Source organism: Miscanthus floridulus, chromosome 8 (genome assembly GCF_019320115.1).
Source record: "Miscanthus floridulus cultivar M001 chromosome 8, ASM1932011v1, whole genome shotgun sequence".
Taxonomy (NCBI): domain Eukaryota; kingdom Viridiplantae; phylum Streptophyta; class Magnoliopsida; order Poales; family Poaceae; genus Miscanthus; species Miscanthus floridulus.
In genome coordinates, this window is record NC_089587.1 from 106,131,721 (window position 1) to 106,147,359 (window position 15,639).

The 15,639-nt window shown below is 39.8% G+C and overlaps 1 protein-coding gene and 1 non-coding gene across 2 annotated transcripts; both read left to right on the forward strand.

Annotated features, from left to right (window-relative positions):
• The first annotated feature begins 870 nt into the window (after positions 1-870).
• On the forward strand, positions 871-1,431 carry LOC136478527 (uncharacterized). Its single transcript, XM_066476995.1, has one exon. The coding sequence runs from the start codon at positions 871-873 to the stop codon at positions 1,429-1,431; it is 561 nt and encodes a 186-aa protein (XP_066333092.1).
• A 13,466-nt stretch (positions 1,432-14,897) lies between these two features.
• LOC136478634 (small nucleolar RNA R71) lies at positions 14,898-15,006 on the forward strand. The gene has a single exon (XR_010764354.1). It is a non-coding gene; the product is annotated as a small nucleolar RNA R71 (small nucleolar RNA).
• Positions 15,007-15,639: the final 633 nt, after the last annotated feature.

The following is a 15,639-nucleotide window of genomic DNA, read 5'->3' on the forward strand; positions in this document are numbered from 1 at the left end:
CATACATGGATCAAGGAGATGGAGATCATCATGAGGAACAGTTCGATGGAGATGGAGATCCCCAAAGGAACAATGGGCTATACCATGTCATATTTGTGTTAATGTCGTTCTTACTATGTTCTACTTTCACATGCGATAATGTTTTTGTCTACATGTGATGGTGAAGTAGAACGATCCCTCGGCAATGTTTAAGTTAAAATGCTTCCCCAAATCTTGCACTGTCATGTGTCTTGTACAATTGGTGGTGGGTCTATGAAATTAGGGTGCCACTGGTTTTCCTTGACTAGATAGGTTCGTATCGGATACTTACAGCAGAAGGGTTGGTTACTTGGAGAAGGTCATCCTAACGGTTAGGGACCTTGGAGCATGAGTAGTTGGGCACCAAAGCATAGAGATGCTACCCAACAACAAGAGTCATATGTGATATGATTAGCAAAGAGTTGCTTACTAATCTACCATGTCTTCTAGCGGTGATGCTAAAGCTCACTAGTAGACTTGTTAGTTGTGGGTCTTGAATCACTAAGTTTCAAGAGAGGGATATTGATTTTAGTGGGAGTAGATTCTGTTAAAGGTCTAATATTGTTTACTCTGTCTTGGATACATTGTCTTAGTATTTTGCATTACTTTTGTTGTAGATAAATGGCGCCTAGCAATCAACCATTTACTTTGTGTTCAGTTCTTGAGAAAGATAAGTTGAATGGAACAAACTATGTGGATTGGATCCGCAACCTGAGAATTGTTCTCAGGGCTAAGAAAAAGGAAGAAATTCTAGACACCCCATTACCAGAAGAGCCTGCTGATAATGCACCCGCTGTAGAGAAAAATGCTTACAAGAGAGCATGTGATGCTGATCTTGAAGTGAGTTGCCTTATGCTTGCTTGTATGGAACCAGATATGCAGTTGCAGTTTGACAATAACCATGCAGCATACGATATGATCGTGGAGCTCAATGATATGTTCCAGACTCAAGCCAGGACTGAAAGGTTCAATGTCTCAAAGGCTTTTGCTGAAACCAAGCTAGCAGAGGGCGCAACAGTTGGGCCACATGTGATCAAAATGGTTGGTTACACTCAGAGGTTGGAGAAGCTGGGCTTCCCAATTGGCCCTGAATTAGCTACTAATTTTATTCTCGTGTCTCTTCCGCCCAGCTATGGAAATTTCGTCGCAAACTACCATATGCATGGGGCAGAGAAGGGCTTGAATGAATTATGTGGCATGCTTAAAACAACAGAGGCTGATATCAAGAAAGGTGCTGGCAGTAGCCATGTGATGGCGGTCCAAAACAAGCCTAAGTTTAAGAAGAAGGGCAATTCTTGGAAGAAGAAAAAGGGCAAGGCTAAAGATGAGATCTCTAAGCCAAACCCACCTGCGCCCAAGGCTGAACCACCTGCTGATGCTGAGTGCTTTCATTGTCATGGGAAAGGTCATTAGAAGAGAAACTGCAAGCTATACCTAGAATCCATAAAGGATCGCGACAGTAAAGGTACTCCCGTAGCTTGTACACTTGTTGTTTATGTTACGAACATTTTCCTTGCTAATTCTTATATTAATTCTTGGGTATTTGATACCAGATCGGTTGCTCATATTTGCAATACGATGCAGGGAATGATAAGAAGTAGAAGTGTGGAAAAGGGAGAAGTTGATTTCTGCATGGGCAATAATGCAAGAGTTGCTGCGTTGAACATCGGGATGATGCAACTCCACCTCCTGTCAGGATTTATTATGGAGTTGAATAATTGTTATTTTGTTCCTAGTTTAAGTCAAAACATTGTGTCACCTTCATGTTTGATGAAGGATGGTTATTCATTTGCGAGTAAAGACAATGGTTGTGTGAGCTCTAAAAATGGCATGTTTGTGGCTTCTGCATCCATTGTGAATGGGTTATTTATTTTAAATCTTGAAGATGCTCCTATCTATAATATAAGTGCTAAAAAGCCTCAGCTTAATGAGTTAAGTCCTACCTATATGTGGCATTGTCATTTAGGTCATATAAGTGAGAATCACATGAAGAGGCTCCATTCTAATGGGCTTTTAACTTCATTTGATTTTGAATCATACGAGACATATGAGGCTTGCCTGCTAGGCAAGATGACCAAGATGCCCTTCACAGGTTTTCCTGAGAGGGCGGTAGACTTGCTAGAACTCAAACATACTGATGTGTGCGGACCAATGAGTACAACAGCAAGAGGCGGATTCCAATACTTCATAACCTTCACGGATGATTTTAGTAGATATGGCTATGTCTACTTAATGAGACATAAGTCTAAGACATTTGAAAAGTTCAAGGAGTTTCAGAGTGAAGTAGAGAATCAATGTGGCTAGAAAATTAAGGCTTTGCGATCTAATCGTGGAGGTAAATATTTGAGCCACGAGTTTAGCAATCATCTAAAGAGTTGCAAAATTGTCCCATAGCTTATGCCACCTGGAATGCCTTAGAGAAATGGCGTGTCCGAGCAATGTAATCGGACTTTGTTGGACATGGTTCGGTCTATGATGAGCCAGTCAGACCTACCATTATCATTTTGGGGATACACTCTAGAAACAACCGTTTTCACATTGAATAGGGTACCGTCTAAGTCTATAGTTAAGACACCACATGAGATGTGGACTGGTAAGAGTCCCAGTTTGTCTTTTCTAAAAATTTGGGGTTGTGAAGTTTATGTCAAATGACTTATGATAGATAAACTAACACCCAAGTCAGACAAATGCTTTTTCGTGGGATATCCGAAGGAAACTTTAGGGTATTACTTCTACAACTGATCAGAGGGCAAAGTGTTTGTTGCTCAGAACGGTGTTTTCTTAGAGAAAGAGTTTCTCAAAAGAGAGAAAAGTGGATAGAAGGTGTATCTTGAAGAAGTTCAAGATGAGCCAGTTGGGAAGGACTCTACGAGTGATGCTAATGTAGCAGAACAAGTTGAGATACCCATGGCAATAGAAACACTGCCACAACCATGAAGGTCAGCAAGAATCCATGAGTTGCATGGGGATTTGTTATTGTTAGATGATGACGAACCTGCGACTTATGCGAAAGCAATGATGGACCCAGATTCTGAGAAATGGCAAAGTGCCATGAGATCCGAGATAGATTCCATGGGAAACAATCAAGTTTGGAACTTGGTTGACCCGCCTGATGGGGTTAGACCCATAGAGTGCAAATGGATCTATAAAAAGAAAAAGGATATGGATGGAAATGTTCACATCTATAAAGCTCGACTTGTTGCAAAGGGTTTTCGGTAAGTTCAAGGAATTGACTACGACGAGACTTTCTCGCCGGTAGCGATGCTTAAATCTATCCGGATCATTCTAGCAATAGCTGCTTATTTCGATTATGAGATATGGCAGATGGATGTTAAAATAGCCTTTCTAAATGGAAATTTGGATGAGGACGTGTATATGATACGTCCCGAAGGTTTTGTTGATCCAAACAATGTTGGAAAAATTTGCAAGCTTTAGAAATTCATTTATGGGTTAAAGCAAGCATCTCGGAGTTGGAACATTCATTTTGATGAAGTGGTCAAAGGGTTTGGCTTCCGTCAGAATGAAGAAGAACCTTGTGTTTACAAGAAGGAAAGTGGGAGCGCTATTGTATTTCTGATCTTGTATGTGGATGACATATTATTGATTGGGAATGACATTCCTATATTGCAATCTGTAAAGACTTCACTGAATAATATTTTTTCTATGAAGGATTTAGGAGAAGCAGCTTACATTTTGGGCATCAAGATCTATAGAGATAGATCAAAGAGGCTTATAGGATTAAGCCAAGATACGTACATTGACAAGGTGTTGAAATGATTCAACATGGAACAGTCCAAGAAAGGGTTCTTGCCTATGTCACATGGCATGCGCTTTAGCGATAAATAGTGTCCTTTGACTACTGATGAGCAGAAGCGCATGAGTAAGGTTCCATACGCCTTGGTAGTTGGTTCCATCATGTACGCCATGATATGTACTCACCCAAATGTCTCATATGCTCTAAGTGTTGCGAGCAGGTACCAAGCTGATCTAGGAGAGAGTCACTGGACACTTGTTAAAAACATTCTTAAGTACTTGAGAAGGACTAAAGATGTGTTCCTAATCTATGGAGGTGAGGAGGAGCTCATTGTAAATGGTTACACCGATGCTAGCTTCCAAACTGACACGAATGATTCACAATCTCAATCAGGTTTTGTGTTCACAATAAATGGTGGTGCTGTAAGTTGGAAAAGTTCCAAGCAGGAGACAGTGACCGATTCTACATCAGAGGCTGAGTACATTGTAGCTTCTGGAGCTACAAAGGAAGGTGTTTGGATGAGGAGGTTTCTCATTGAACTTGATGTGTTTCCAAATGCATCTAGCCCATTGAATCTACATTGTGACAACAATGGGGCAATTGCACAGGCTAAGGAGCCAAGGAATCACCAAAAGAACAAACATGTACTGCAGAAATTTCACCTCATTTGAGAGTTTGTTAGACGAGATGAGATTAAGATGTGCAAGATACACACATATTTGAATGTTGCAGATCCTTTGACAAAGGTTCTTCCACAGCCTAAGCATGAGGCGCACATGAGAGCTATGGGTATTAGATATCTTCGAGATTAACTCTAGTGCAAGTGGGAGATTGTTGGGAGTATGCCCTAGAGATAATCATAGAGATGATTATATTGCCTTGTATCCATGATATATTATGAGTTCATTGAATTTCCATTAAAGACAACCTGTATCGATTAGCAATTATTTAAATTGTTTGTGAAACTCTTTTACTTGTTGGTTATTCTAATGTTGTCCCAGATCAGAGTTTGTGTGAGGACACACATGAATAATGGATCAGCACATTATTAGTTGATGACTTTGTTTCACAAGTCATAGACATAGAGATGTCAAACTAATAATGTGGACACATGTATGACATGGGGCTAGGACTGACCCAACGTGAGATGTTGTTATTATCTCTATTCACATCATGTACGTTATGTCCTTAGACCTAAGATTGTTGTATGTATTCAAGATGTGAAATGACCTACTCAGGGACTATCAAATGCTACTCCATAATAGGGTAGTTATAAAGGTGGTTTTTCGGGTTTGTCGGGAAACATGCTATGAGACATAGACAATCAAGAAGGAATTTGCCCCTCTCTATATGAGAGAGATATCACTGGATCACTCTAATGATTAGATCAAGAAATGCATGGCCGTGCTTGGGTTAAGTGTTAACCTATGAGTTGGACCAAATATCATGAGGCAAGGGAATAACAAGTATGTGGTTTTGTGGTGGTTCATCTGATATGATCTTTGCAGTATGCATAGGAGTTGACATGCCTTGCTAGAGGCTGCTATCAACTAATGGTCCGAGTAGGAGTACTCGGGCCATGTCTATGTGTGCGTGAACCCATAGGGTCGCACGCTTAAGGGGCTAGAAGCCTAATTTGGATTGGATCCGAGTTAGACAAGGCTTAGGGTTACTAATGGGCCTCCAACTCGGGAGCTCATTAGGGATGCATATAAATAAGTGGGGTGGGCAACAGGGCTAGGGATCCTATGCCATCTTGGCAGCCGCCGCCACCCATCCTACGCCTGTGCCTGCTGCTCCTCGCGAACCTAGCAGTCCAAAGGCGCGACGCTTCCTCCCTGTACGTGTGGATACCTCGGAGTTGCTGCATCTAGAGCACAAGGATGAACCGCACGAAGGGGGCGGACTGTACGGACGACCTTAGCAACTGCATGGCACTGCTACGACACGTACGACTACATCGAGTCGCTTCCGCTGCACCTGCGCATCTAGTGGTAATCTCATGATCTATAACTAGCAGTAGATCCTAGTTTATGAGGTCGAATTTTTTTTGTTTTTCGGCTAGCAGTAGCATCCTCATAACCCTACAAATATACCATTGTAACACTTCACCCGATAGTATTCTAGGTATCGTTATTTATATTTTTACCATAGGGAAGGTCTAGCATGGACAAGTATTGATAACTTATACTATTGATGGATAAGTAAACCATAACCAATATTCTACTCATAACAGGGGTAAGTCATAGGATAATATATATAAATGATAAGTATTGATCAGTGATAATGATAAATCACTCAGAGTACTCCTTACTATGGCATTAGCATGATCAGTTAGAATATTAAAGGAATAATTCGTAAGTCATTCTTAATTACAAGTCAAAGCATACATTGATTAGTGCAATTATACCTAGTAGTCATTGCTAAGATCATCTTCATACCTACACATAAGGGATATTACTAAGGAAGATTAAGAACAAAGCTTGCCTTCTGTTGTAATCGTATCCTACTTGCAAGCCTATATTCGGGAGTTGACTACAAAGGACTCAATAGGAGTGTCACATCCACAATCTACCACATGACCCAGAATATAGAGTTTATCCACAAGTAAACAACATATAAGCATCATGCTTACACAATGTTGACCATTCACCCATGTACCTTAGAGTGAGCGCTAAACGAACTTATGCATGAACATGATGATAATCCAACTATACTAAGCATATAATCAAAGTAGACCATGAACATTATAATGAAGAACATGAATGAGATGAATACTAATATTGTCATAACAATTGTAGCTAGCATATAAAAGTAATGGAGATACAAAAGAGAGGGGTACAAAGATTATACCAAACCATGCTCTTGACAAGATTAGGGATCCAAGCGAAGCCTGCTTGCCTCCCTCTAGACCTAACCTAACTAGCTATGCCTTAGATTTGATGGAGCTCTAAGGATAATTAGGGTTTCTATCTTCTCAAATGACTTATCAAATATGCCTGGGGTGGCAGGGGCTGGTATATATAGGCCAAAGCATCTATCATGAGCCCTTGGATCAAACTGACTTAAAGGACAGCATAGATGCAACCTAGGAGACTGGTGGAGAATCGACATTGCGATATGGAGGCTGACAGTGGGCCCTAGGGGCCGAGCGGCCTGTAGGTGGGGCCAGGCCCACCCCACCTAGCAGTCTCTGCCTCTTTGCCTCGGTGCAGAGTCCTCTTGAGTCTTCTGGAACCTTCTATTGTCCATTTCGTGGTGGATAAGCGCAATTAACTCTGACATCTAGGTCCACCTTGACGGTTTTCTAGATAAACCCTGTAGAAAATATATATTCACTAAAACACATAGAATTTGTTAGTTTAAACCCCTAGACCTTCGTTGGTGATTATATTTATGCCCTTATGCATGCTATATTGCCAGTTTATAATGGTTGTTAACTACCGTCAACAAACTCCCCCAAGCTTAACCTTTGCTAGTCCCTTAGCAAAGTTAAACTCAGTAAATGGATTAGGAGTTGCGTCGATGCTTTCACTCCTCAAAAGTACACATGCGCTCAAACAAGAATTCTCCTCCGAATTTGAATGAACCGATCTGACTTTTAAACTTACCCATATTACCCTCAACCATGGGGCTTCTCAGCCTTCACTTGGGTCTTGAGCAATTGAAAGACAGAACGATCAAGTCAAGCACTATGTCTCAAGTTCTTTGCTCAACCATTATTCTAGAGTTTTTATAGGTTCTAAAATAAAACTCAGAGCTTCCTTTATATGACACTCTCAAGTCTCTCAATATATGTGGTATTTGTGAATTCTCACCAAGGCAATAGTCATGTTATGCCTTTCTTTCTTCCTAGAACTAAAGCTTATGTGGAGCTCATAGGAGTAGAGAAAGCATAAAAGAGCATACTTGCGATACATATATTCTAAAGTTGAACCTCAGATCCTAAGAGGGTTGAGTTATATAATCAAATCAAGATGTGCATGTGTGTGGATGTATGTGGTAGATATATATGGTGGCTAACCTATTTCTACTATGCGCCTTGAAAACATATCTCTCGTTTGAAACTTGGAAACAACTTTGCAAGAAAACATGGGCTATCTTATTCATCTTTTCTTCTTTTTTTTAGGCGAGCATCTGAGTATCCATTGTTTTCAATATCTTAGACACTTGTCCATTTTTTCTCATCTCTTTTTTTCTCTTTTTTTATGAATAACTTTTGCATAGCCCCATGTCCCTTTTCTGCAACAAAACTTTTGAGAGATAGCAATAAGAACTTGGAGCATTTATTTGGTGGATATACTTTTAACAATATTTTTGGTGTTTTCTCCCTAGTGTAGGAGTAAAAAATTTTGGGTGGTGTGTACGTGATCTTGATTTTAAGAGCATGACAAATCTCTCATAAGGGTCAACAATGCTTGACTAAACTCAATGCAAAACAAGCAGCATATATGTGGAAGTTTTCCTAGTCTAAATATCATATATGGCTTTCGTAGGAATTCAAGCTTTGTCATATAGGAGCTCATCATGTAAGATTTTTATATTTTTCAAAAGATAAATCTCCAAAACTTTAGTATCACTTGGAATAAGATAAACAGTAGCTTAGACCTTCTCATATCATATCCGTTAATTACCTAGGCTTAGATTAAGCATACGCTACCAATGAGTTTCAAGTTCAGAGTAGATTCTTATATCAAAATAGTCATATCCAAAACTTGGGAGAATTCAAGGCTGAAAACTAGGTACTTGAAAAGAATTACGATAGAGCAACTATTCATCATTTCCATTGTAAAAGATTATCTTTAGAGTTCATTTATTTAGCTATTAAAAATAGAAAACTAGACACATACTTTTTATTTGGTTTTATTTTCATTTTTAAAATCACACCTTACTATTATATAGCTAATACAAATATAAATTTTTATTTTTCTTTTAGTTTGTTATGCATCTTTTTATGACTTCGAAATAATAAAACAAAAGAGAAAGAAATACTTAGCTAGATATATGGGAGATGCCTTTCCCCTAAGCTGGATGTTGGCGCTGGTCAAATATTGAAGTTGAGTGATCCTTTTCAGAGCAAATTTGACAGCAGATGTGTAGCACCCGGTTTTAAGAACAAAACCAGATACACACCATATGTGAGCCCAGGAAGTCAAATCTCACATATAGCTACAAATAAGGGTAATATTGAAATACAATGCTCAATACGTAGCGTACTTAGTATAAAGGATATAACCTTAGACAGCAAATAGTGGAAAGACACTCTGATCTTCGGGTGAAGACTTCAATTCCATAGGGACAACTGACTGGTTGATCACAAGCCTAATTCCTCAACTCTAGCGATCTAGTACCATTCGGGATTTTTATCCAAATAATTGAAAAATAAAGCAAGCATAAGTACATGTCATACTCAACAAATATAATATGGGGTTCATGAGGCTCAAAAGGCTAACACTGGTTCAACTGCGATTAATTTTTAATGGGTCATGATTTTAGCAATTGAGTAGCAACAAGTTTATTCACTAAGCCCATATAAACACATGATCAGGTAAACATGAATAATGAATAGCATAAACAGTAATCATTAGTGAGCATCTTCATCATCAGTATCATTAGTGTTCATCATCTATTCTGTAAGGGTTCCAAGGTCGCTCGTGACCGTGGGCATGACTGATATACTAGTTTTACACTCTGCAGAGGTTGTACACTTTCACTATGAGTCGTGATTTACCCTTTCACCCGAGGTAGCTAATCTCTTGACCCACTTCCAAGGAAGGTCGGCAGGGTTCACTATGAAGCCTTTCAAAGGTTCATCTAATAAGTTAAGGCCATTAGATTCACTCAGCAAATAGATGTAGAGCCCCCCTTCCCGATGGCACAATGATGCGCAGCCTATACACAAGGGGACAGAGGCCGCACTATACCCTGATTTGTCAAGCCATTCTTATGCCAATAAAGGTAACCACTAACAAGCTAGAAAATGTCCTCATATTGAGCTAAAGCTAGAGCTATGTAGCCCTCATAGATATACTATAAGTCCCTGAATGATCACTTACATTTAAGTCCTTAGGGAGAGGAATCTAGAGCAACATAAAAATAGCCCAATGCTCTAGCCCCCTAGGTTCCATGTTGCTAAAAAGCATCTTTTAGTGTTTATTGCATATACCATTAGTCAAGTTACAAGATCATGGTCTTTAATTGAGCACTAGCATCATACTACCCAATGCATATCCCATAGGAGACAAGGTATAAGTTCAATTCTAGAGAATCCCTATCAAGGTGACACATGCAATATGAATTAAATGTATTAAAGTTGATAGGAAACAAGGATGATCCCATGCTATACTTGCCTTAAAACACCGATCCTTCGGTAAGCTTTAATCTTCAACGTCCTACTTCTTCTTCTTCTTGATCACCACGTATATCTCACCGACTGAACGTAATTGTAGAACACCACACAAACATCCATACACATACATGCATAGCATATAATTACATCTACATTAGAACAATACACCAGTCACAGAAAAAATAAGTAAAAGAGTTTAAAACACGATTCTATGCATCGCTACAAACACACAGTCATGAGAGGCATGCTAATCGAAGCTATGGTTTGAAAGAAACGGCTACCGAAAGATCTACTCATAAGAGAAAATATAAAACTATAAGCTTCATGTGTTTTAACTATATAAAAGCTTATATAAAATAATTATTATTCAAGTTAGGAGTTAACCCATGAAATTCTATAAATAGTGACATGATAAATATTATTACCAACAGCGTAGATCTCATTGCAATGAATCTAGCGCAACTTGAATAGGTCAAATCAGAGCTAAAACATAGAAGATATGATTTAAACAAGATTTCCTTTAATAAAATAATAGATTAAATCTAACCACGAAATTTAAAAGTTGAAAACATACTTAATAGTAGTATGAGCATGTAGACAACGTAAATATGAACCTAACGCAATTTGAACGGGTCAAATTCGGAGTTCAAACAACAACGTTATAGCCTAAATAAATCTAGTGGCAAAACTGTAAATATCTGAAAACATATTTTTGAAGTCAACCGAACAAAATACGCTTTTAAAAGAAGAAGGCATAATCTATGGAATACGCAATGGACACGGGTTTGATAATAGAAAAGCATAGGGGTCCTTTTGAAAGAAACCAGGGACGGCGGGCGCAAATATCTGAAAGCAGAGGGGCTCTTTAATAAAAATACCAGCGAAAGGGTATCGTCTAATCTGGGCCATAGATCTCTAGATGGATGACCGGGAGCATTTGGGGAGGGGATAGGAGTGGCCGACGCTATAGCCGACGGCGGCGCCATGGCCAGAAAATAGAGCACCTTGCCGGCGTGATCGGTTTAGGCTGATTCCGACCACTGTTGGACACGGGAAAGGCACGAGAAGCAAGAGGAGTTCGAGCCGAACTTGACTAGAAGGGTTAAGAGCGGCTACGATGGCTCGGTGGCGACGTGGCACTTCGATTTGGCGGTAGGTAATGATTCAGCGGCGACTGCGCAACCGACAGGAAGCGAGAGAGAACAAGATAAGGCACCAGGAGCTTCATTACCTCGCGATGAAGACTAGAAGGCGGCTCTGATCCACGGTGGGGCATGGCAGCGGCGGAATCACATGCGGCGGTGGCGAGCTTGGGTTGTGGCATGCGACAAACTTGAGCGAGGGTGGCTAGGCATGCTAGGGTCATGGGTAGGGGCTGCGATGCGTGTGCATCCGCTATTTATGAAGCCAGCGCGGCTTGGGGCGCACGTCATGGCGAGGAATCTTAGCGGCGACAGAATCCAGTGGTGGTGGTGGAGCAGTCTGAGGAGAGAATGATGAATCTGATGGGGGACCCCACCTGTCAGCAATAGAGGAGGCTTGGGGCCATGGTGCAGTGACGCTGTGAGAGGGAAATGGGTGCGCGGCTTCGCGCAGTGGGCCTATGCGCCTGCATGGGCCAAAGCCTCAGCAGAAAGAAGGGAAGGGAGTGGGCCTGCATGGGAAGAGCTAAGGAAGAGGAGGAGAGAGCGGGCCATAGGAGAGGAATAGACGTAGGCCGGGCTAAGCAAACCGTGGGCTAGAAGGCAAGGGCTTGCTCTTTTTTTCTAAATTATTTTTCCTAATACTTTTTCAAATGGGTTTTGAATTCATTTGAACCTTGTAATCAAGACCAAATTTAAATATTATTTCAAATATACTTTTCAATAAAAATGAGCAATTTTGGTAAGTTTTCAACAATAAAATTTTATAACTTTTTAAATGCTTTTATTTTCTAATTTTCTTTTCTTTTACTTCAAAGCCAATTTCAAAAGCATTTTAAATTGATTTGGAATTTTGGATTCAACCACTCATTACAATAGATCAAATGCTAGCGGCTTGTATGCACATCCATGTTGCTACTCCTTATGATGAATTTTAATTTAATGAAAAATTATTATTTCCCTATGTTTTCATGAGCACAAAAATTCAAAATTACCTCAATTTACATCTATTTCAAAAGGAGCAAATTTTAGGGTGTTACAAGATGTCTCTCTCATCCTAGGGATGGAATGAGATGAAGACAACCGGTTGAATTTGCTCTTGATCTAACAAAATATCAACAAGAATACCAAAACTCGTGGAACGAATTAGGATAAAGGGGTTAGCGGTCAGCCATCCAGAGATTAGTCATTCCTAAGGTTTAGAAATATTTTTGTATTGACATAATTTTAGCAAGATGTCTTTCTAATATCTTTTTTGATTTTTCTTATTTATGATATGCAGGACAGAAAAAATATGTATGCATGATATTTTTAAATTTTTATGTCACCATAGTGAATATTCCCACAGGTATTTACACCATAGATTTATTCACATGGGGCTTAAGATTTATGATGCAATGATAAAAAAATTATTTTTCTTTTCTAAATGCAATGCTAATGCAGAAAAGTAAATATGCTAAAGTGAAAAGAATTCATGTAATGCTAGAAAGTAAATATGGATAACTACCGATGTTACCTCCTGGCGAGGGTTCGGATTTTTAAGTCCTCTGGACAGGACTTTCTCCTATCTTGTTCATTCCTTGGGTGCATCAGTTGGTCCTAGGGATGGAGACCTTGATGGTTACACCTCTTATGATGGTGACTCTGATGTTGTCACCTTTTCTTTCCACACCTGCTTTGTCTGTGGACTTAACCTTGGTGGAGTGGGTTCATCTTTCACAACTTCTTCAGGTTGTTCATCTTCCTCCCATTCATTCTTTGAGAGTTGATTCTTTTGATTTCTGGATGATCGACGTATCCACCTAGAGCGGGACTTCTTCGACTGCTCATAAGTGGTAAACTATTAAAATAACAGCGTAGCTTCTCTCCTAGGGAATTGAAAGTGGACTTGTCCAGATCCTGACGTAGATGATCGCGTTGGTGATGTTGAGGAACGGTCTTCCCAATATGATAGGTGTATCATCTTTTTCCTCACCCATGTACTAGAACCATGAAGTCGACAGGGGCAAACTGATCATGTATTCTTACCATGACATCTTCTGCCATTCCTTCCAAAAATCGAATTGATTGGTCTGCCATCTGTAATTGTATATATGTAGGGAACAAAGGTTCATCACCAAATAAATATTCATACGTTACCTTGGACATTATATTAACACCCTGATCTAATGTCATAGAAGGTCTTGTGGAATATTCTTTATCCAATGGTACACTCTATCGTGGGTACGTCTGGATCATCCTTCTTAGCAAGGAATGGTGAAGCAAGGAGGTGGTCGTACTCTAATCGGAGTGTGTTAATCATGTTGACTGATTCTCATTGTGGTTGCCTAGCTTTGTTCTTCCTCCTTATCCTATTGTTCTTCTTGGTCATTGTTGTCTCTTTGGGTAGGTACGGTGTCTATGGATGTCCAAGAGATTGCAAGATACGATTCTTGAAAGAGAACTCCTTTCTATCCTTGATTGTGAAGCATATCTTGGCACTGTCCGTGTAGATGATGGCTTTTGCAGTGCTTAGGAAAGGTCGGCCTAAGATAATGGGTACCCTTACATCTCCACCTATTTGCAAAACCACAAAGTATACAAGAATATATGATTGCCCCACTCAAACAATGGCATCTTCAAGAACTCCCTTAGGGTAGCAGAGTGACTAATCTGCAAGCTAGCAAATGTATATTTGTGTACAACAAAGTATCTCCATTAATTTGATCATAGATTACCTTAGGCATGATGTCGACACTTGTTTCAAAGTCTCAGATAGCTTCTTGAAAAATGTGAGGTCCAATGGCAATGGGTATGATAGGTCTTCCTAGGATCTGTCTTCTTTTCTAGCAAGGTATAGTCTATCCACCTTTCCATCGATGGCTCCGTGTAATAGTAAGCTGCATTGTGAATATTGACAAGATTTGTAGTTTCTAGATCTTCCGGTTGCCCTAGAATCTTACCTTTATCGGATGGAGGAATAACAGCTGTCAGCTAAGCTATTTATGATTCTACCATTTTATTAAAGCTATGCTGGTTTTTAATGGCAGAAGCAAAGCTTTCCATTCTATTATTTATGCTCTCTAGAATTTTATCATTGGTAGCTACCTATCTAGATAATCCCTCCATAAGTTTGGATTGGCCTAGCAATTAATTCTCTCAAGAGTGGTTGATTGAAATTATTAAAATTATTACCTTGATAGTTACCTTGGTAGTTCGGCCTCTGTTGCTGATTCCATCCTTGATTTTGTTGAGGATGATAGTTGTTGTTATTGATGAAGTTCACATCCTCATGGGTCTTAGGGCAGTTGTTCCCTGAATGGCTAGTGTTTCCACATTCTTCACACGTCATGCGGGAATCATGAATGTGCATGACTTCTTGCTTCTCATTGGCTCGATCTTTGAGCTTCTTCATTAGCAGATCTATTTTGACAGACAACATGTCTACTTCCTTGAGTTGATGCATACCTCCACCTCTCTTGTAGGCCTAAAGACGTTCTTTATTCCAACCTTGGTTGGAGGCCATCTCTCCACAAGAGCTATTGCAGCTGGTATGGTGAGTGATAGGAATGCACCTCCAGCAGCAGCATCCATAGTCTCACAGGTACTGTTGGTCAACTCATGGCAGAAAGTCTATAGGAGTAGCCAATTCTCCATCCCATGATGAGGACATTTCACAATGTAATCTTGGAAGCATTCCCATGCCTCAGGGACTGATTCATCATGTTGTTGCTAAAAGGTTGAGATTCTCCCATGCAGAGCATTGGTCTTGCTTGTGGGAAAGAATTTTGCCAGGAAGGCAGTGGAGTAGTTATCCCATGTAGTATTTCTATCTTTGTTGGCATAGAACCATTGCTTTGCCTTCCCCAAGAGTGAGAATGGGAAGAGGCAAAGTAGTATGGCCTCTTGGGTTACTCCTTTGATGGTGAAAGTGCTACAAATCTCCAGGAAGTGTTGGAGATGTGCACTCGCATCTTCATGTGTCTTTTCACAAAACTCGCTTGCTTGCACCTTGTTTATGAGAGCTGGCTAGAACTCAAATCCATTGTCTCCAACATTGACTATTGGTCTAGTTCGAATGTTGGCTATAGTTGGAGTAGAGAATTCATGGAGAGTCTTGTTAGCCATGGCTTCAAATTCTAGTGTTAAGCTTCGCCTTATATGGTTCTTTCGACTCTAAAGCTAAAACTTTCTTGAATTTAGCCTTAGTTCTCTTGAGTAATGCTTCTGGATTGTCAACGTAGTTTGTTGGAAGATCAAAACTAGTCATACATTACCTTGCATAAGATACATAAGTAGACAAAACAAGGGTAACTCTGCTTGAGTAGAGGTTAATGGTTATTTTGATCACATCAATAAGTATAAGTTTATCAAAACTTCCTTTGCCTATTTACCTT

Bases quoted from the DNA above. Each gene is read 5' to 3' on its own strand.
- LOC136478527 (XM_066476995.1), top strand. From the start codon at position 871: ATGCTTGCTTGTATGGAACCAGATATGCAGTTGCAGTTTGACAATAAC.